Source organism: Chaetomium globosum, genomic scaffold (assembly GCF_000143365.1).
Source record: "Chaetomium globosum CBS 148.51 scaffold_2 genomic scaffold, whole genome shotgun sequence".
NCBI classification, from domain to species: domain Eukaryota; kingdom Fungi; phylum Ascomycota; class Sordariomycetes; order Sordariales; family Chaetomiaceae; genus Chaetomium; species Chaetomium globosum.
The window spans coordinates 1,801,357-1,821,069 of record NT_165977.1 but is presented as its reverse complement, the minus strand read 5'-3'; the positions used below and the strand labels follow the sequence as shown (position 1 = coordinate 1,821,069).

General features: G+C 53.4%; 7 protein-coding genes across 7 annotated transcripts in view; 4 read left to right on the top strand and 3 right to left on the bottom strand.

Annotated features, from left to right (window-relative positions):
- CHGG_02701 (uncharacterized protein) overlaps positions 1-121 on the top strand; it is a gene marked incomplete at both ends in the record, with an annotated part of 1,851 nt that extends 1,730 nt beyond the window's left edge. The window contains one exon of the mRNA XM_001229216.1: positions 32-121. Coding sequence (XP_001229217.1) covers positions 32-121 — 90 coding nt within the window. The remainder of the gene's footprint in view (positions 1-31) is intronic.
- A 947-nt stretch (positions 122-1,068) lies between these two features.
- CHGG_02700 (uncharacterized protein) lies at positions 1,069-2,688 on the bottom strand (the record flags this gene model as incomplete). The annotated part of the gene is made up of 2 exons (XM_001229215.1): positions 1,069-1,810; positions 2,411-2,688. The coding sequence occupies 2 exons, from the start codon at positions 2,686-2,688 to the stop codon at positions 1,069-1,071; spliced, it is 1,020 nt and encodes a 339-aa protein (XP_001229216.1).
- Positions 2,689-3,064: 376 nt separating this feature from the next.
- On the bottom strand, positions 3,065-4,117 carry CHGG_02699 (uncharacterized protein; the record flags this gene model as incomplete). The annotated part of the gene is made up of 2 exons (XM_001229214.1): positions 3,065-3,633; positions 3,961-4,117. 2 exons carry the CDS (start codon positions 4,115-4,117, stop codon positions 3,065-3,067), a joined length of 726 nt encoding a protein of 241 aa, XP_001229215.1.
- Positions 4,118-4,332: 215 nt separating this feature from the next.
- On the top strand, positions 4,333-7,534 carry CHGG_02698 (uncharacterized protein; the record flags this gene model as incomplete). The annotated part of the gene is made up of 5 exons (XM_001229213.1): positions 4,333-4,760; positions 4,914-5,459; positions 5,747-5,761; positions 6,164-6,519; positions 6,648-7,534. The coding sequence occupies 5 exons, from the start codon at positions 4,333-4,335 to the stop codon at positions 7,532-7,534; spliced, it is 2,232 nt and encodes a 743-aa protein (XP_001229214.1).
- Positions 7,535-8,080: 546 nt separating this feature from the next.
- CHGG_02697 (uncharacterized protein) lies at positions 8,081-10,653 on the bottom strand (the record flags this gene model as incomplete). The annotated part of the gene is made up of 6 exons (XM_001229212.1): positions 8,081-8,117; positions 8,201-8,276; positions 8,430-9,149; positions 9,404-9,625; positions 10,243-10,327; positions 10,405-10,653. 6 exons carry the CDS (start codon positions 10,651-10,653, stop codon positions 8,081-8,083), a joined length of 1,389 nt encoding a protein of 462 aa, XP_001229213.1.
- Positions 10,654-12,091: 1,438 nt separating this feature from the next.
- CHGG_02696 (uncharacterized protein) lies at positions 12,092-13,488 on the top strand (the record flags this gene model as incomplete). Its single annotated transcript, XM_001229211.1, has 2 exons — positions 12,092-13,241; positions 13,397-13,488. 2 exons carry the CDS (start codon positions 12,092-12,094, stop codon positions 13,486-13,488), a joined length of 1,242 nt encoding a protein of 413 aa, XP_001229212.1.
- An 868-nt stretch (positions 13,489-14,356) lies between these two features.
- Positions 14,357-19,084, top strand: CHGG_02695 (uncharacterized protein; the record flags this gene model as incomplete). Its single annotated transcript, XM_001229210.1, has 6 exons — positions 14,357-14,902; positions 14,982-15,249; positions 15,425-15,949; positions 16,111-16,639; positions 16,753-17,684; positions 17,754-19,084. The coding sequence occupies 6 exons, from the start codon at positions 14,357-14,359 to the stop codon at positions 19,082-19,084; spliced, it is 4,131 nt and encodes a 1,376-aa protein (XP_001229211.1).
- Between the last annotated feature and the right edge of the window lie 629 nt (positions 19,085-19,713).

Below are 19,713 nucleotides of genomic sequence, written 5' to 3'. Positions count from 1 at the left end.
CCCCCCCCCCCCGCTGCCACGCGACAAACAGGGCGAGAAGCCATCGACGGGTTCTCTGGCCGGACACGCACTCAAGCATATATCTTCCTGGTGTATCAAGAACGCCCGGAACCTGGTATAACAGAGGCACCGCCGCTTCGACATTATACCAGAGTTGTTCATGGACAGCAAGCTACAGTACGTAGTTGCGCGTACTTTTTCAGACGTACGGGGGGCCACCAAGGAGCTCCCTTATAAAGACTTGCAGAGTTTGACGCAGAAAGTGCCGGATTTGAGAGAGTGGGAACACATTGAGACGAAGGGGGTTGAGCTAGTGACGTTCTGAATCGCGTCGCTCACAAGGATCAAGGAGGATTGGGATGTTGGTAAGGCAAAGAGAGCTAGAGAGACGGATGCCAAAACGCGTGAAGCACGTGAGACACAGACTCGCAACGCTACAGTTGTTGATGCGAGCCGGAAGCGGGCGGCAGCGGGTGGAGAGCATCAGTATCCTGCAAGTAGAAGAGCTACCGGGTTGTGAATATATATATATTATTATTATTATTATTCATACTCCGCTGTGCCCTAGGGCGTGCCGGACCCTCAGCTATTTATTGTACAGGAAAACCGCGCCCTCACGGACCGGATTAAAAAAACCCATACCGACTATTAAGGAAAAAACGTGTGTGTGAACCTGAGAATACAAGGAGAGGAGGCCTCCTGGCCTCCGAAGGTGGGAAAGTTGTTAGGCCGCCGCTTCCAGCTCGAGCCTCCTTGCCAAACTGTACATCGGCAGCCTCCCTGAGTCCATCAGCCAGCCCAGGACCCTCCTCGTGAGCCGTGCCATTGCAGGATCAATACCGTGTAGAACAGAGTAAAAGTCCCGTCGCGTTCCAATTTCGGTTCTCTCCCATCTTCGAGTCAGCGGTGGATTCTGAATATATATCTATCATGTCTTGGCGTTGTAATTGCTTGCCCCTAAGCCCTGGCTCTATATCATAAATGTGATCGTTATATGATGTGAATAAAGTAAAGGTATAAGAGCGACAGTATCAAGATTAATATCTTACAACAACAGCGTTAAACGCGTTAGAATGCTATGCCCAAGTCATCCAAGCCATCCGCCCAGAGATCATCGTCAACGTTAAACAACCGCTCTCCTTCGCCCGCCCAGTCAATCTCAATCTCGCCCAGCCCACTGCCAACTCCCGGAAGACTTCGTTGATCTGCAGCATCTTTTGGCTCTGGAATAACGTCGTTGAAGTCATCCAATTTCTTCAGAAGATTCTGCTGACCTTTTACCCGTAGATCAGGTGCATCGAAGGCGTCGGGGCGACCCTCAGAAGCCCGGCGTGGCATCCCATCCTTATACAGCTTGCAAGCATAAGATATGATATCAGTCGCAGGGTCGCCAGCCGCATGCGCGCCTTTCTGTTGCCTGCCAAAGACTCTCTCAACCGACCGGCGAATTGTAACCAGATATGCGCCATTGACGGCTAGCCGGCTGAAGGTTGCCTCGATATCATGCGTCGAGTTCCGATTCGTCTTGATGTCATGAGCATATCCAGCGTGGATATGCTCCTGCATAAGACCAATGGCCTTGTACATACTACCAGCAGTAGTACAGCGAACTAGACCGCCCTTCAGAATCGCATTGCGGGTAACTTCATCCTTGCTGACATTTGGATGCAAAGGCCAGGCAAAATACAGCATCTCAGGGCCGTAGTTGGTGCCGCGGCTGCCCCAGAAGAGGACTGGAAGCATGGTAATGATGTCCTTGACCAGGCCGTAATCCCCTTGACGGACTGCTTTCATGGATGATAAGCAGGACCTCCACACACTGCAGTAGCCGGCAGTGACTGCGAAACTCGATATCAATTTTCGCATCTTCGTCGGGGTTCATAAAATTGTCGTGTCTGCCGGTCCAGCCATTGTACGTGAAGCAGGTTTTCCAGATCTCCTTCAGAATACGCTTGAGGCGTTTTCAGTCGAGGGCTTGCAAGGCACGCTTAACCTTGTCGACGGTTAAGTCAGCGGTATCAACGAACTCAATCTCCTCTTCATCAACGAGCGTTTGTATCACCATGGCGACGATTCTTGCGGTGTATCCATGTATCAGAAGAGGTAGGACCTGGTGATACTTAATGTCTTGCTTGTTGATGTGGCGGCTGCGCTGGAAGAATTGTACGTCGGCGGAAATAGTCGCACTTGACCGGCCCTTCCCACCAGTGTCCCAGAAGACCCGGAAAAGATGTAATTGAGCTCTTCGTGAAGCCGGTAAACACCAGCAATGGTGCCTTCATCCTCAAAAATAGCTCCAATCTGGAGGCAGGGCGAATCCTTATAGTTGACCCTCTTGACAATGGGCATGGCGGGAGTCTCCTCGCCGTCTTGGTTGAATATTTTCAAGAAGGCGTGCCCCATCAGTCACTTGGACGCTTTGTCGAAGGTCTTGCGTCTTGGAAGAAGGTATTTGACAACCATCTCGCGGGTGAATGGTTGTGTCAGGTGGTCGAGTGAAGACTGCATGAGAGGGCCGTTGAGCTCGGGACAGCCGACAAGAGAAGCGGTGGTAAGATTAATCATCGATGCCTTTTTACCGCCGACAAGCTCGCGAACGTTACTCTTGAGATTGAAGTTGTCGTATACAACGACACCGTTGGGGTCATGTGCCGCCTTCTTCAAATTATCCTTGGCCTGCTCCGCCATGTCGTTGAGCAGTTCGTTGAGTACGGTGTATGAAGAGATGATTCCCATCATCGAGAACGTGTCAATGACGCGACGGGGTGTACCGTTGGCTAACATATAAAGGCCGAGAACTTTCCTCAAGAAGGCACTGTTGTTGCGTGCGAAGCCTCTCATTACAAGCGAAGCCAGGAGACAGATCTGACTGCTGTTATTGTCGCCGACATTGATGCTCTCGAGATTCTTGTGCGGAATAACCTATCTCTGTTAGATATTGTATTTAAATAGCCAACCACAATTATCAATAACTACCTGATTCTGCAGCAACTGAGAAAAGAGGGCAACCATCTTGGGGGTTTTGGCTTGAAGGGTTGGCCAAATCTGCTCCAGTATCCTCCAACTAAGAGGTGCTACACATCTCGGTAATGGTGGCAGCATCATCGCCTTGATGGGCATAAGGCTTGAAGTCATTGAACGGGTCTGTAGTCAAGAGCACCTTCATTTCCCTGCGGACTGTAGCGGAGTGAAATACATCGCCAGCTTCTTCGGAGTCGGTGATCTTGATGCCCGTCGGTTCCAATGCATCCTTGATACGGGGATCTCTCAATGCCGCAGCCAGGCGCAGTGCCCCCCCCCCCCCCCCTTTGCTTGACCACTGATACAATGTCTCAACCTGTATGTTTTTGATGATCTGTCCTCTGTTTACAGCCCTCCTGTTCTTACAGCGAAGCTTCTGCCACTCAGCGACTGTGCCCGGGATGATGTCGTCAGGAAACTCCTCATCCGTAACGGGCTCAGAAGCAGCCAAATCTTTGTCGTAAGTCGCAGCTTCAGTAGCTGGCGGCGAGGGAGATATCGCTAGCTCAGAGAGCCCAGAGGATAGTTGTTGTAGTAGGGGAGGGAGATGTACCGCCTGTGCTCGGCTGGGACCGCTGGCATCGTCACTCGAATTGCCAGAAGACGCCATAACTATAAGGTATATTAGTAGCATAAAATAGCGTATTAAACAGTGATTCGAATGGCACAAAACGCACTAATTTAATGTTATTTTCGTGGTGAAATCGTCGTCGGCGCAAAGAGGTCCGCATTCGCGATCGTCACTTGGGTGGGCAGGCCGATCCGCGACTCAGACCAGCTGGGTGGGTTGGTTACAGTGGGTCATTTCAAATTATTTGATTGGTGAGTTCTGGCCACTGTAGAGCTAAGCTCGATTAAGTAAGTCCCCGTAATGCCAACCCCCAAAGCTGGGCTGAATTTCTGAGATAAGGCCTTCACTGCTTCCGGGCACCACCGTACCCAGGCCGGGTGCTTCCCTAAGCAGCACGGACAAAAGTATGGAATCTCGTTGCCGTAGGTTGGGCATTGGGCTGCCCTCGCCCTCCCGCCTCCCCCATGGGCCGCTGTGCCGCAGCGCGGGCACAGCGCAGGGTAGGAGGTTATAGTGGATTTCCATGCTATTTTGACTATCTAGAGGATATTCTATTCTTAAATACTATAGTTCTCCATACGTATTAAGTTCTTAGGAAAAATAGGAAGAGAGATAGGGGAGAGGTTTTCCTAGAGGTACAGTGGGGATCCAAAAGTATCCGGCCACCCCGCTTTCATTAAACGCGAAACGCGTCTCGCGGTTTCCTACCCTTAGCTTTTGAACCACGACAATTCAACAAGATGAAGCTCAATTTGGCCGATTTTGCTGCTGAATTGACTGCCGGACGCGGGAGATTACAGGAGCTTTCTCCAGGCGCGCGTGCAGCCATTTGCACACTTGTTGCGGCCGGGCAGAGCGAACGCGCCGTTTCTCGCCTCTTTCGCGTATCCCGCGATACCGTCGCCCGCTGTGTTGAGCACTGGAAAACTCACCGAACGTTTGATTCGCGACCCCGGAAGGGCCGGCCGCCGGTTCTAACTCAAAGGGAGAAACGGTATATCGTTTTACTTGTCAAAAAAAACCGAACCATTGCGAAAAAAGCGCTTGTTAACGTAACTGGCAAGATTGTCTCCTATTCTACCATCCGCCGCTGCCTCCGGTCACACCACATCCGCAAATGGAGAGCTATGAAGAGGATTCCTTTGACCAAAGAAGTGGCAAAGGATAGGTAGGATTTTGCATGCGATTGGCTTGAGAATATCGACGAGTTCCTTCAGGTTAGTGGTGTTGAACTTACCTCCTATTTCTTACCCCGCTAATCGTTTCAGACGATGTTCTCAGACGAGTGTTCCTGTCAGAATAACACTTTAAATTCGACTAGCTGGGTGTTCCGATTTCCGTCCGAGAAGTTCGATAAGCGTTTCGTCAACCTCCAGAACCATGTGAAAGCGAACATCTCGATCATGCTTTGGGGAATAGCCTGGAAAGGGGGGAGAAGTGACCTCATCGTGATGGAGCGCGACGAAGATGCCCCGAGGCGAGGATACACTGCGAGATCTTACCAGAAGGCGCTCCAAGAAGGTCTCCTGCCTCATTACAACGATACCCGGCATTTCCAACAAGATAACGCAAAGATTCACGTCTGTAAGGCAACGGAGGAGTGGCTCCAGAGGCGGGGGATTTCGTGGATCGAATGGCCTGCACACAGTCCGGATCTGAATCCGATTGAGCACGTTTGGGCAGCTCTGAAGAAAAACCTGCGAACGTTATTCCCAGAGCTATGGTCCCTGAAGCAGAACTGCGTAGATATAGCAAAGTTCAAAGAGTGCTTGAATACGGCGTGGGAGGCTATCCCACAGTCGTTCATCGACAAGCTGATCGAGGGAATGCCACGCCGGCTAGCCGCTGTCAAAAAAGCGAGGGGGTGGTATACAAAATATTAAAGTTTTTAAACAGGGCTCTTAACAACATCTATTGGTTATGCGTCATGATTTGGTGATGTTGAGATATTGCTGTTAAAGCCTCCAAGATATAATGTAGGTGGCTGGGAAAAAGCGGGGTGGCCGGATACTTTTGGATCCCCACTGTATCGTTTAATCTACCTACCTAAAGTCCAGATAGGTTTCCCTAAGTAGATCGATTATAAATTCTATAGGTTATAGTTTCTTTACTACTTCTTTTACTTATACTATTTACCTTATACACCTTCTCTAGGATATATCTATATCGGTATATCTGGGGGTGTCTTTAAGGATGAGTTTTGCTATCCGTGCTGTGTCCCACTTTTCTGGCCAATAAGACCACGTAGAACCAGAACCGTATGTACAGTTTGCAACAATTAACTTTCAATTTTGGGGTTTATTGCGGCAGTCGAGCTTGATGTTAAAAACCGCGACAAGGAGGCTGCCGAGAACAAGGCGATCCAGAACCTCAACGATAGAACCCGCGCCAATGAGATGCTCAACCGCGGCCAGCAGCCCCCAGAGATTCCTCATACCCTAACTGGCTTCTGTCAGCTATGGGCTTACGTTATCTACGCCAACACAGAGGCTCCCACTAGCTAGGTGCGCGGGTCCGCGCGGATTACGTAATTCCAAATGCTGATGTAATCGCTGAATATGCATCTAACAGAACAGTGCCCCGCGCCTCCATCAACGCCAACACCACTTCCACCTCCACTCCTACCTCCACCACCGATACCACCGCCGCCGCGATGGCCACCTCTTTTGCAGACGACTGCCTCCCTCCTGAGAATATTTACGACTCTCGAAACGCCTTGTTTGAAGCAATCAATGCATGGGCTATAACGAGAGGTTACGCCTTCACGACTGGAAAGTCGACCACCGAGAAGAGCGGGAGAATGACAGTTACATACGCCTGCGACCGAGGCCGCCGGCCCCCCGAGGCATCAAGCAGTCGCCAGAGAAGAACTAGTAGTCGAGTGACCAGCTGCCCCTTCTCGGTCCTAGCTAAAGAGTCGTCCGATGGTACAGTAGTTGGGTTCTTAAACACCGCCCCGATTCTCGATTCTCGGTACATAACCATGAACCAAGCCAATACCCAGTCGCGCATCCAGTTCATCGACAACTCTCTGGAGGCACTTCACAACTTGCAGACTTCTCGAACGCTGGTCTCGCACCGAAAGAGATTCAGACCCTTGTACGACAAAGTGGCTCGCTAGCTACCCGGCAAGATATCTACAACCGGATCGCGGATGTACGTCGAGATGCTTGTGAAGGCCAGAGCCCGATTCATGCGCTAGCCAACCAACTCGAGAAGGAGGGCTTTTGGAGTCGAATCCAGTTTACACCAGATGGCCGTGTCACAGCAGTTCTCTTCGCGCATCCCGACTCCCTTGCTTACCTTCAAGCTTACCCTGAGCTACTACTTCTTGACTGTACATACAAGACGAATAAGTACGGCATGCCTCTCCTTGATATGATTGGCGTTGATGCAGCACAACGGTCTTTCTGTATTGCATTTGCATTCCTGAGCGGCGAGACAGAGGAAGACTACACTTGGGCTCTCGAGCAGTTAAAGTCACTGTACGAGCAATGCAATACTACTCTCCCATCTGTAATTCTTACGGACCGCTGTCTTGCAGCCATGAATGCAGCTTCAGCGCTCTTCCCTTCAGCTGCAACGCTCATCTGCATCTGGCATGCGAACAAGGCAGTCCTTGCCCGATGCCAACCAGCATTCCCGGAGGCTGAGAAGTGGAAAGAATTCTACGACTCTTGGCATTCAATCATTAGTTCGCCAACAGAAGAGGAGTATGCCAACCGGCTTGCACAATTTCAACAGAAATACGCTGTTGAACACCCCAACCAGGTCGGGTATATCAAGACCACGTGGCTTATCCCATTCAAGGAGAAGCTTGTACGCGCTTGGGTCGACCAGTCGACTCATTTTGGCAATACAGCTACCTCACGAGTAGAAGGGATCCACGCCCTCCTCAAGTCATACTTGAGGAGATCGACATTCAACCTCTTCGAGGCTTAGAAGGCAATCCGACTTGCTCTCCAGAACCAGCTCGCCGAGTTACAAGCATGCCAGGCAAGGCAACAGACTCGGACTCCGCTTGAGCTTTCTGGGGCATTGTATGGAGTCGTACGAGGATGGGTGTCACACGAGGCGTTAAGGAAGGTCGAGGAGCAACGGAAGCTACTTGCAGAGACAGACCGTCCTCGATCCCTAACTTGCACAGGTACTTTTACTCGTGTCTACGGGCTCCCATGCTCGCATGCACTTGATGCTCTCCAAGGCGAGCCTCTTCTTCTCAACCACTTCCATTCACATTGGCATTTAAAGCGCAAGGGAACCCCACAGCTACTCCTTGAGCCTCGCCAGCGCATTGAGCCAATTCGGGCTCAAAGCTCACTCCCCAAATCAAGTACAAAGCGGGAGCCGAGTCAGTTTGAGGCAGTTGAGGCCCAGGTCCAGGCACTTGAGCCCCGTCGGGCTCCAAGCAAGTGTACGAAGTGCCATGCAGTTGGCCATATAAGGACCTCAAGGGCATGCCCTCTGCGGTATTCAGATGTATTGTAATTAGTTCTGGCAATGGCGTTGATGGAGGCGCGGGGCACTGTTCTGTTAGATACATATTTAGCAATTAGTTAGTTAACTTACATGCATTTGGAATTACGTAATCCGCGCGGACCCGCGCACCTAGTGGGAGCCCAACACAGAGGAGGACTTTGATGCCGCGTGGGCACGCTTGCAGCAGGAATTCTCTGACCAACAGCTCAATTACATCTCTAATATTTACCTTCCTGTGCGTCATCAGTGGGCCAACTGCTTTACCTCGCAGTATGATAACTTCGGCGTACGGACCAATTCACCCACCGAGACTGCCCATAAGGATCTGAAGTCCTACGTTATCACTGGTGGCTCTGACCTTTCAATAGGGCTCGTTGAGATCTCTTGTCTTCAGCAGGGCCGCCAGGCCCTTTCCACTTCCGTTTGACATTGAGGCTGACGTTCTGGTTAATGTGGAAGATGCAGAGTTGAAGTTGAGTGTCAGGCCAGATGTCCATAACGGATGACCGTAAGGCATCTTCAAAGTCAGTAATCGCGACCTTAGGACGCTCGGCGTAGATTTCGGCCCGAATCGATTCGATAGACTCAAGGAGAAAATTGTAGCCGTTGCAGCGTTCAGTTGACACGAGACCGAAGGCACAGTTATATAAGGAGCCAATATCTGTTGTGCCAGTAACCTGGAAGAGCGGCATCTTGAAGCGGTTGGTCTTGTAGGTGTTGTCTAAGCCGATGACCTCTGGAAATCTCTTCCACATACTTTCACACCACGGGTAAGTCCAGACGAAGGCAACAGGACGGGTAGGGTCCTCTTCGGCCCACTGGATGCGATGCTTGTAGCCCATGTCGATAAGGATGCTGATGAACTGTTGGACAGCGGTCCTACCGCTAAGCGCAGTGTGACGTAGGCGCTGGCGGGCGTTGTCGATGTCTTCTTGTTTGACGAGAGACCCAGGCACAGCATCTCTAACGATGAAAGCTGCCTCACGTGATCGGATGGCCTTATGCTTTGAGATGGTCTGGAGGAGATTCGTCTGCAAGAGGTAAATGGTGCAGCGAGAAAGAGGGAAGAAGTAGGGGGCTTGTACGAGTTAAAGGCAAAACGATTTCATCCGGATGTAGTTAGCGTGCTAAGGCCCTATAGACCCAGTGCCTCCGGGCGAAATAAATTCCATCCATCCATCCGGAGGTTCGTCTGGGTGGACGTCAACTTCCGGCGAAGCTTTTGTACGGATGGGTCGAGAGAGGGTGAGTGGTTATGGGAAGGGTGTTTGAGCTGAAAGGTCCAGCGCCAGTCATCAGAAAGACGGGCAGAGGCAACGCCATACTAAGGACAATCGTTCTTTGAGCTGCCTGTCTTGCGGTTGCCAAAACCTTCAGCCTTGCGAATAGCGTCACGGTCGCAGCAGATCTTGTAGCGCGTGAGTTTCTTTGGATCTTCCCGATAGTTGCCTCCGTTACGTCGGATGACAGCTAAACCAAGCCTCCGGGCGTGGGCCTGAAGATGAGCCTGAAGATCGTTAATCGTCGCGGCGAACTGACCCTTAATTCCTCCGTCTGGCGGGTTCGGTATGTCGTACGTTGGCTGCGGCGCCACAGCAGGATCAATGGCGAATCCATCGCGGCAAATTTCGGCGGCGGCGACGTGGTGGTGAAGTTAGAAGAAATCGGCGAAGTCGGCAATAGGAAGGCATGGGCAAGTTAACTGAGGGGTAGGAATGATCTGTTTATTCATTGGTTAGAAGAATGGGACACAGCCCGGGCAGCCAACTGACACAACCCGGCTAGCAAAACTCTTACGGATAACTTCTATTTTAAGCCTTCCTTCCTCCTTGGGGTATATAACCTCTAGTTACCTTAATTTGTTTTACCTATTAGCTTCTAGCTATTACTCTATCTAGTTGGAAGATTGTCTTAAAATAGTTAAGTATATCAGGTATATAGATTGGTACACTATCTAGAGTCTCTAGGGGTAAGTTTCACTTTTACTAAAGTACCTAATATAATATAGTCTATTTTATCGGAACTATTATTATTATTATTATTTCCTACACCGATATGCCCTGGGGCGCGCCGGTCCTTCTACTGCTATTTACAAAGGAAACCGTACCGTATAGGCCGGATAAAAACCTCTGTCTACCACTTTGAGACAACAATCTATGAATCCGTCATACTGCAAAAGAAAGGAGGCCCTTTGCCGGCCTCCGGGCCCTCTAGCCCTCCCCATCCACTGTTTCTAGCTCCAGCCTTCTGGCCAGCCTATACTCCAGTAGCCGGCCAGAGTCCATCAGCCAGCCAAGGACCTTCCTAACAAATCTTCTGCTCCGGGCACCTACTCCCCGTAATACGGTTTGTAGGTCCCGATGTGACCGAATCTCTCTGCCGTCCCACGGCCTTTGTAACGGCGGGTCGGGGCACCAAACCACCAAGTGCTCCACCGTCTCCCTGCCTCTCCCGCACTCGCAATAGGGGGTGCGGACCTCCGGGACTTTCACCCTGAACAGGTAGTCCCGGAGGCCTATATCCCCGATACGGGCCTGGGAAAGGAGGGAGCTCTGCGCCTTTGTAAGACCTTCGTGTCTCATCAGAGCTTTGTCGGTAAATAAGAGGGCTGGGGGGTCTTCGTCGGCTATCCTCCTGTTTAATACCCTCTGTCGAGTAGTACTTTGTTGACCAGCTCTCTGTTGTTCCCACCGGGCCTGCCAGGCCAGTTCGACCACCTCCTTGGTATTCGACCCATAACCTTCTAAATACCTATTGGCCTATTTCGAATATATATACTACTAATATAAGGTGCTAATTCTATAGGTTAATTATAGAGGATAACAATATGGATCTTCTAGAACCTAATACCGGATATCTACTAGGTATATCTAGACGATACTTATATCAAGGGGCTATAGTTAACTATTACTAACTAGAAGATAGGAAAGGGTTTAAGGTAATATATTGTTAAATACGTTTAACAGATATCCGCAATGTAGAAAATGAAAAAAAAAAAAAAGAGGAAAAAAGAACGTCCTTGAAATTTCGGCCCAAAAGCCTCAAAGCTAGCGTTGATCGAAGCTCTCGCAAAGCCCTATCTAGCCACACCACGTGCACCGACGCGCAATCCGCAGCGCGGCCGCAGTGGGCTTGGAAAGAAGGGCGATCCGGGACGCGCAGTCGCCCTGGAAATCTCTATCGCCAACGCACGGACCCACGAGCTACCCGACCCACACACAGTTACCCAGACGACCACGCCCCCCTGAACCCCTGAGTGGAGGCAAGATGGCCGGCCCTACTGCTCCAGCCCAAAGGGGAAGAAGTGAAGGAAGCCGTTAATGGAGCCGGGACCCAGGACAAAGGAACCTGGGCCGCAGTGGCCGCTCACAGGGCTGTCCCCCTTCAGTCACAACCCAACACCCCGACAAAGATAGTGCCGACCCGCATAAATAAGGAGATCCTAGTCAGAGGCAGAGGAATGCCTGCCGATCTCGCGAAGCGCACCCCGCAAGAAACCATCCAGGCGGTCAACCAAGTGTCAGTTAGGAGGGGAGCAGTCGCAGCCCGAAGGCTCCCCAGCGGCGACACAATCGTCACATTCTAGAGCGTAGGGGCAAGAGACTGGCACTCGACGAACACCAACTGAGTTAGGGAGGCTTTTGGAGAGCAGGCCGAAGAGAGCAAGCGAACCTTTGCAGTGCTGCTGAAAGGCGTGTGGAAGAAGAACCTCCAAGGGGTCACCGAGGAGGAGTTCGGGAAGGAAACTGGCCTCCACACAGTCGATAAAGTGAAGTTTAGGGCCTGACCCAGACGCACTCAGGATTACCGTAATCCTGAAAAAAGATACCTTCTGTCCCAGAAATTAGCGGCCTGGCCTGCAGAATTCGTCAATGTATCTGTGGGACCTGATGGAAACGAACTAAACCTGTTTGAAACGACCTCGGCATATTCCGTACCCTCCCAGGGCCAAACTGGCCTTTGCGAGAAGCCTGTACCAGTCCTGCATCCCGCCCAACTTTGTATGTAGCCGCCGACGCTATGGAGGTCGGTCAACTTATCAATCTGGCCGACGACGATGTTGATGGCCCTCGCGATGGCCAGATACCGGATTGCGAGGCTCAAGTTGATGGCGCCAGGGCATCTGAACCCGCCAGCCACCCTGTCAGGTCGTGGCAAGAAAACGAAGACATCGCTAACTTAACCGCCAATCTGTTTAACGATAACGATGACCTCCATTACGTATCTTCGCGCTACTATTCGACCGATGACCTCTCCCAGCCACCAACTGAAGCCTCTGCGACTGAGGCTATCGCTACCCCATCGCCGTCGACGAGAAAGCGCCCCCGTCAGAAGTCCCTGGCAATCCGGCCAACGCAGAACAAAAGGAAAAAAACGGCGCCGAAGAAGGAAGACTGTAAGCTCGTCTTCTCGCGAGAGATAACTACCCGCGTAATGCAGCTCTTTCTTGACGAAACGAGGGCTGGCGCGCTTAAGGATACGAAGGCTTCTTTTCAGAAGCCGGCGATGGAGCGCATCCTCAAGGCGATGGAAGCCGAGTTCCCCCGGTTCACTTGGGCGGTTGATAAGGTCCGGGCGAAGTATAAGAACGAGCGCCGTAGATACCGCATGCTGTTGACGCTGTTGGCGATATCTGGCGTCAATTTCAGTCATGAGACTGGTCTACCGTCAGCGCCTGACAATGTGTGGAAATCATTTCTCAAAAAATACCCCAAGGCTAATTGGTTGCGCACAACCTCCATCGGTGACCGAGATGTGTATGCCGAGGTGTATCACAATGAGAAGGCGTCTGGCCGGCACATTAAGGAGGCGCGACAGCTTGTAGGACCAGGCCGGGTGCTTGACGATCCTGATATCGATGTCGATGACTTCTCTGCGGTGGAAGATTCGAGCGGCGATACCGACACTGATGACCCCGACGATAACACCGACGACGAAGATAATATCGAGGCTGTCGCAGCCCCCCGAACGCCAGTCCCCCGCGGCGCGGCGCGCCCCAGACGGTCTCGTGAGCCTGGTGTCATGGCCGTTGCTGATAGTATCGGGCGCCTTGCAGAGTCGAATACAACATCAACCACGAGGGTCGTAACTGAACTGGCAGGTGCGGATGATATTAGGATGGCGCTGAAGGACTTCCAGGAGGGCTTTGCTGGTTCGCTGGATGGTGATGGTATGTGTAAAGTAATTGACAAGCTTGCAACACCAACATGCGCGTTACTCTGGAACAATTTGTCGAAGGAGATGAAGGCAAAATATTCGAAGCGGTGGGCTGAAGAGTAGGGAGTTGTAAATAGTTGAGTTGGTGCCGTTTGGCGCCGTTTGTAGAAATATCAACAGTACCCCGCGCCAACCCCGCCATCGCCGCCATCGCCTTGACGAAGACCACGCCATCATCGCCCTCGCCGCTGGCGTTGTAGCTTACCAGTATTGGCGCAATATGCCTTCCAAGCGACCCGCGCCGCCAACAAACGGATCTTCTTCGATTCGCGCCCGCGGATCAGCTGTTCCGCGCGCGCCTTTGCCTTATCCATCACCTGTATCTCCTCCGGCGAGAGCTCTTGTGGTTCCTTTTGCGCAATTAGGAAGTTGTGCAACCCGGTGACCGCATATACAATCGCGGTCTGTTTCTTCAAGGAGTACTCTGGCGCGGTCCCCCGGATGATCTTCCAACGCCGCTTAAGAATTCCGAAAGCCTGCTCCACGACGTCACGGATGCGCGCATGCTGTAAGTTGTATAGTTCCTTTGCTGTTGCTGGCGGGTTTGATGCATTCCTCCAGTCCTCCAGATGGTATCTAACATTCGGGTACGGCACAGTTAAGCCCTGTCGGATTCCGAAACCCGCATCCGCGAGATAATATCGACCTTCGGGAACACGAAAGTCGCCGGCGAACGCAAGGTCACAGAGGGTAGCATCGTGGAGCGAACCCTCCGCACCCGCAAGCACATACGCGAACGAAAAGTCGCTCCTGGCCGCTGCAAACACGTTCTGCGAAATCTGGCTCTTACGATCCCGGTACCGAATCTGTCGCCTAGCCGGCACAAACGCGGTAATGTGCGTCCCGTCGATGGCGCCGATGCAACCATTGAATGCATTCAGCTTTTCGTCTAACTCGATCTTCGGGTCCAACCAGTCGTCGTCGTGTGGCCGTACAAAGTGCGTATGGAGGGACACAAGCCTAGGTAAGAGTGCCTTAACAAGACGGGAGACCGTACTCTGACCTAGCTCGAACCGGTGTGCGGCACTTCGTTGGTCGGCATTGTGGGCGAATATCCAGATAACTACCATGACCTTTAGTTCGGCTGATAGGAAGCGACCATCGCGAAGCCCAGTATTCTCCTTCAACCAGCCCACCAGTTTCCGGAAGACCGGCTGTTCCATACGAAAGAGCTCCCGGAACCGTATATGCGAGCCATCTAGCAAATCGTTGGCGATCCGCATCGGCGCCTCTGGACCACCACGATGGATGGAGTGTCGGATACCGTGCCGCCGTACTGCACCCAGGGTAGCGATGGCGCCCATTACCGCCGCATTGCAAAACGCCCTTCGCCGCTGTATGGCCGCCCGCGTTATACCGACTACATCCATCGCCACGGTCGGAAAACACCAAAAACGAGCGGCACATACAACCTCTCTTTTCCCTATTTCGGCATCTTACACGCAACGCGCCGCGCGACACGCCCGCGATTACAGGGGTTCTGCCGCCTCTGACCGCCTCCACCGCAGCCGTAATCCTGAGCTCGACATCGTAATCCCCAAAATCGGGGATTACGAAAAAGAGGGTTTGGAAGGCATTTTCGTGCCCCTGACTTGGCGATTAAGCCTTTTACAGGTAATCAAGCGAGCCCTTTAGTGTGGTACATTGAATCTTGGCAAAATTGGGATTACGAGCCACTGACCCCGAAGTACAGGCAAAATCCACTGCCCGGAAGGGAAAAGCGCCTCCATTTAACCTGTGCGCGGCATTTTTCGGTACTGGCAGGGGGGGGGGGCCGACACAGGATTACCGTAATCCTGTGCGTCTGGATCAGGCCCTTAGAGTGCCGAGACACAGGGAGGCGACCCCGGCAACGGTGCTGGTCGCTTCAACCTCCCAGGAGGAAGCACGCAAGGCGTGCGACGAGGGAGTGATCTGGAGGGCTCAACTACTGGACTGCGAGCCTTACTGGCCTGCCCTCAGTCCAACGCAGTGCTACAAGTGCTGGAAGTGGGGGCACACGCAGCACTATTGCAAGGCGACTCCATTGTGCCGGTGTTGCGGGACCAAAGCCCATGGAGAGGGCGGCAGGGAAGGCGAGGCCCAGTGCCCTACTCACAAAAAACGAAATTCCGCTACGGTGCCTGGCCTGCGGAGGAAGACATCCGGCGTGGTCAGGAGAGTGCCCGGAGAAGTCGAAGGTCCTCGCGAAGGCCAAGGAGGCCTACCAATTCCGACCACGGACATACGAGACCGCAACCACGATCTCTGCCATCGCGACTCACACGAGCGCCCCCACGTTCAGCTTCGGCGCTGAAGAGAGGGAGGACGACAGCTACCAGGTGGTAGGCAGGAAGAGGCTGAGAGGAAGACCGACGAATGTGGCTGCAGCCCAACGTCAGGCTCTCTTAGACCCCCAGCAGACCAGTATCAACTTCGAGACGCCGAGGGTGCGATTCGCAAGCCTGGTAGTCAGCGGTGTCGACACCACCGCCCTGCCGCCCCGAGCGCCCGAGCCGGCTACCGGACCAACGCCTACCGCCGCCGCCAACCCTGCGGTCACTGCCACTCCGAACCAACGCGACGCCGAGGGAGACACCACGATGGACTCAATTACCGTCGCAGGCGATGAAAATAAAAATTTTACTCTGGAACACCGAAGGAAACAAGCAAACACTGGAAGTCTTGCTGGAAGAGGCCAAATATGACCTCTTGGCGGTGCAAGAACCATGGATCAACAAGGCGACAAAATCCACATACTGCCCCCAGAGCAGCAGATACCACCTGGTACATAAGCTCGAGGGGCGGGCGGCAATATATGTAAGCAAAAGATTTGAAATCAGGCAGTGGGACTCCGAAGCCACGGAGAATTGGTGCCGCGTGTGGTTCCCAGAGGCGGACCTCGGAAGGGAAAGCCGCGGATTCGAGCTTTGGTCCGTATACAACCCCCCCCGCCGGCGAGAACGTACCGAGAGCCCTCCAAGGGCGGCCAAGGCCAAGCCACCCGGCGGTTTTGGCAGGAGACTTCAACCTAAAGAACCCACTGTGGGACGGGTTCGGACGCTACGACAGGAAATCTGAAGACCTATTGCAGCTGGGTTCCCTGTGGGACCTCACCATCAGGACTCCAAGGGGAGCGACAACGCGAGCTCCCCAGGGGCGACAGCGCGAGCTCCCCAGAGGCGACAGCGAGGCCGCCCGTCAACCATCGACCACTTCTGGACTTCGGAAAACCTCCAAACAGTATACTACGGGGAAGAGTGTCGTGGAAAGTCAGACCACTACCCACAAGTGCTCGAGGTCGGGGAAGGGCATGGGCCGAGGCCAACCCAACCGGATGGCTGGGCCTGGAAGAAGATGGACAGGGAGAGGGTGAAGACTGAATCAGAGTTGCTATGCAAGGTCATGGGGCTCGCGGACCCGGGACCGGACGGACTACCGGCCAAAACCTGAACAGTCGAGGGTCTTGACAAAGCTTTCGATAGCCTGGTCGAGTGGCTCACCTGGGTCGCGAAGGAAAGCACTCCACGGAAGAAGGCGAGCTGCGGCTACAGCTCCCCCTGGTGGACTGTGGAGGTGCAGCAGGCCGCCCGGGAGGCCAGAAGGGCCGAGAGGCTGGCGAAGGAGACCCGGGCAGGGTACTGCTGGGAGGAGCTTAGCGAAAGACTCAGGGACCTTTCCAGAACAACGCGCGAAGCACGGACGAGGGCTTGGAGGAACAACCTGCAGGAAGCAAGCGAGGCAAAGAAGCCCGATCAGATATGGAGCTTGGAAAGATGGGCTAGGCTACGGAGCTTTTTGCCGCCGGAACCACCGAGACTACCGGCATTTAAGGACTCGTCCGGGCAAGTAACGGCCGAAACGCACGACCAGAAAGCCAGCGCACTGGCCGAGGGGTTCTTCCCGGACCCACTGGCCAACCTAACGGACGTGGAAGACCAAGCCTTTCTAGGCGACTGGAACCGGGGATTCGACGTCTCACAGGCAGTGACGCCGACCGAGATCGCGAAAGCAATAGGAGGAGCAAGCCCCTGGAAGGCGTCAGGAGAGGATCTGCTCCCGATGGGTCTTCTGAAGGCATGTGGAATGCCACTGGCTGAAGTGCTCGCCGTATTGGCGACGAGGTGCCTGGAACTAGGATGGTTTCCCGACCGGTTCAAAAAGGCAAAGACCATAGTACTACCGAAGCCAGGGAAGGCGCCCCCAGTGTATCAGACCCCGGGAGGGTACAGGCCCATTGCGCTACTGCCAACCCTAGGGAAGGTAATAGAGTCAGTGGTCGCCAGGAAGGTCACTCAAGCTGCAGAAGTCAACGGCCTCCTACCAGATGAACAAATGGGGAACTGGGCACACCGCTCTACAGAGCTGGCTGTCCGGCTAGTAGTAGCCCAGGTCCAGGAGGCGTGGAGACAGAAGGGTGCGGCATCCCTATTGCAACTGGACATCTCAGGAGCCTTTGACACGGTCAACCATACCTGACTGCTAGCAACTTTGCGAGAACTGGGCTTCCCGAGGTGGCTGGTCCTCTGGACGAGAGATTGGTTGACCGGTCGAGAGGCCACCCTTCTTTTCGACGGCAAGATGGCGGCGCCGACGGCAATTCGGGCAGGGGTCCCCCAAGGCTCACACCTTTCTACTGTTCTCTTCATCCTCTACATTTCCTCATTATACAAGCAGCTAAAAGACGAGCACCCTCACTTGGCTATAACAGGGTTTGCGGATGACACCAACCTTCTAGTATTTGGTCGAAACCCCGAAGCCAATGGCCGGCAACTAGAGGCGGCGTGGGAAACGTGTATACGATGGGCGGACAGCCGGGGGATGAAGTTCGCCCCGGAAAAGAGCGAACTCATCCATTTCAACAAAGGGCGACGGCAGTGGACCGAACAGGTAAACCTTGCCAACCCAGGGGGAGGCACTAGCCCCGTTAAACCAGAAGAGTCTGCCAGGTTCCTGGGGGTCTGGTTGGACTGGAAACTCAACTGGAAGGCTCACCTGGTGGCGGTGGAGAAGAAGCTGAGGACCCAGAGCTATGCCCTGTCGAGAATCGTGGCAAAGACGCGGGGAATGGGGCTAGCCAAAGTGCGAGAAGTGTACACAAAGTGCATCCGGTCGGCGCTGGCCTATGGCGCATCATCGTTTTACATCCCCACGGATGTGGGAGGCGAGCCGGCAAAGAAAGGCATCACTAAGACCCTCGGGAAGGCCCAGAACAAGAGCTTGCGGATTGTGGCGGGAGCCTTTAAGTCTACCCCCATCCGTAACCTCGAGACAGAGGCATGGGTACCACCATTGGACTTGTACCTAAACAAACGGCTTGCAGATTTCGAAAACCGACTCCAACGACCCGACCTGGACGACGGTCAAGGCGGCAAGAAGACGGCGGCGAGCGTTGTCCTCACCGCCTGCCGCAAGATACAGCAGAGACTTAGCTCGGAGAGGGGCAACAGGAGCCGACCGCGAACCTTGGGACCTCAAGGGCCTACGGCGGTGGAGAGAGCCGCGGGCACGGTCATGCGCTGGACGGGGGGAATCGTTGATACGAACAGGGTAGTAGAAGAGGCTTGGAAAGCCAGGTGGTTAAAGGAACGGGACGGCAGGGCAATCGGCAGGCCGGCGGACGACTTTGACCATCAGGAGGAGACGTTATTCCCGAACGAAACCCTAAGGAGGCACGACGGTCTCAGCAAGGCGAAGAGCTCACTGCTGATTCAAATCCGGACGGGAGCAATAGGCTTACGGGACTTTTTGTTTACACGGGGAGTCCCGGAGGTTCTGACTCCTGCCTGCGAGTGTGGTGTTTGGCCCCACCGTTGACTCGAAGATGGGAGAGAACTGGAATTCGGACACGACGGGGCCTTTACTCTGTTCTACATGGCATCAATCCCACGACTGCATGGCTCGCGAGGAGAGTCCTCGACTGGCTGATGGACTCGGGGAAGCTGCCGATGTACAGCTTAGCCAGGAGGCTCGAGCTGGAAGCGGCGGCCCGAAGCGCCCCCGTTCGGAGGCCAGGAGGCGCCCTCTCTTTGTCTACGCAGACACACCAGAACGCACCGTTCCTTGATTGTTGGTATGGGTTTTTTCACCCGACCCGGAAGGGCACGGTTTTCCTGTACACTAAATAGCTGAGGGTCCGGCACGCCCTAGGGCATAGCGGAGTATGAATAATATAAATATAAATATAATAACTAACCTATAGTTAACTAACTAGTTATTCTATTTAGTTATTTATTATTTCCTACACCGATATGCCCGTGGGCGCGCCGGTCCTTCTACCGCTATTTGCAAAGGAAACCATACCCTATGGGCCGGACAAAAACCTCTGCCTACCCCCTCACGACTACAATGTATGAATTCATCTGACTACGAAAAGAAAGGAGGCCCTTTGCCGGCCTCCGGACTCTCTAGCCCTCTCCCTCCACTGTTTCTAGCTCTAGCCTTCT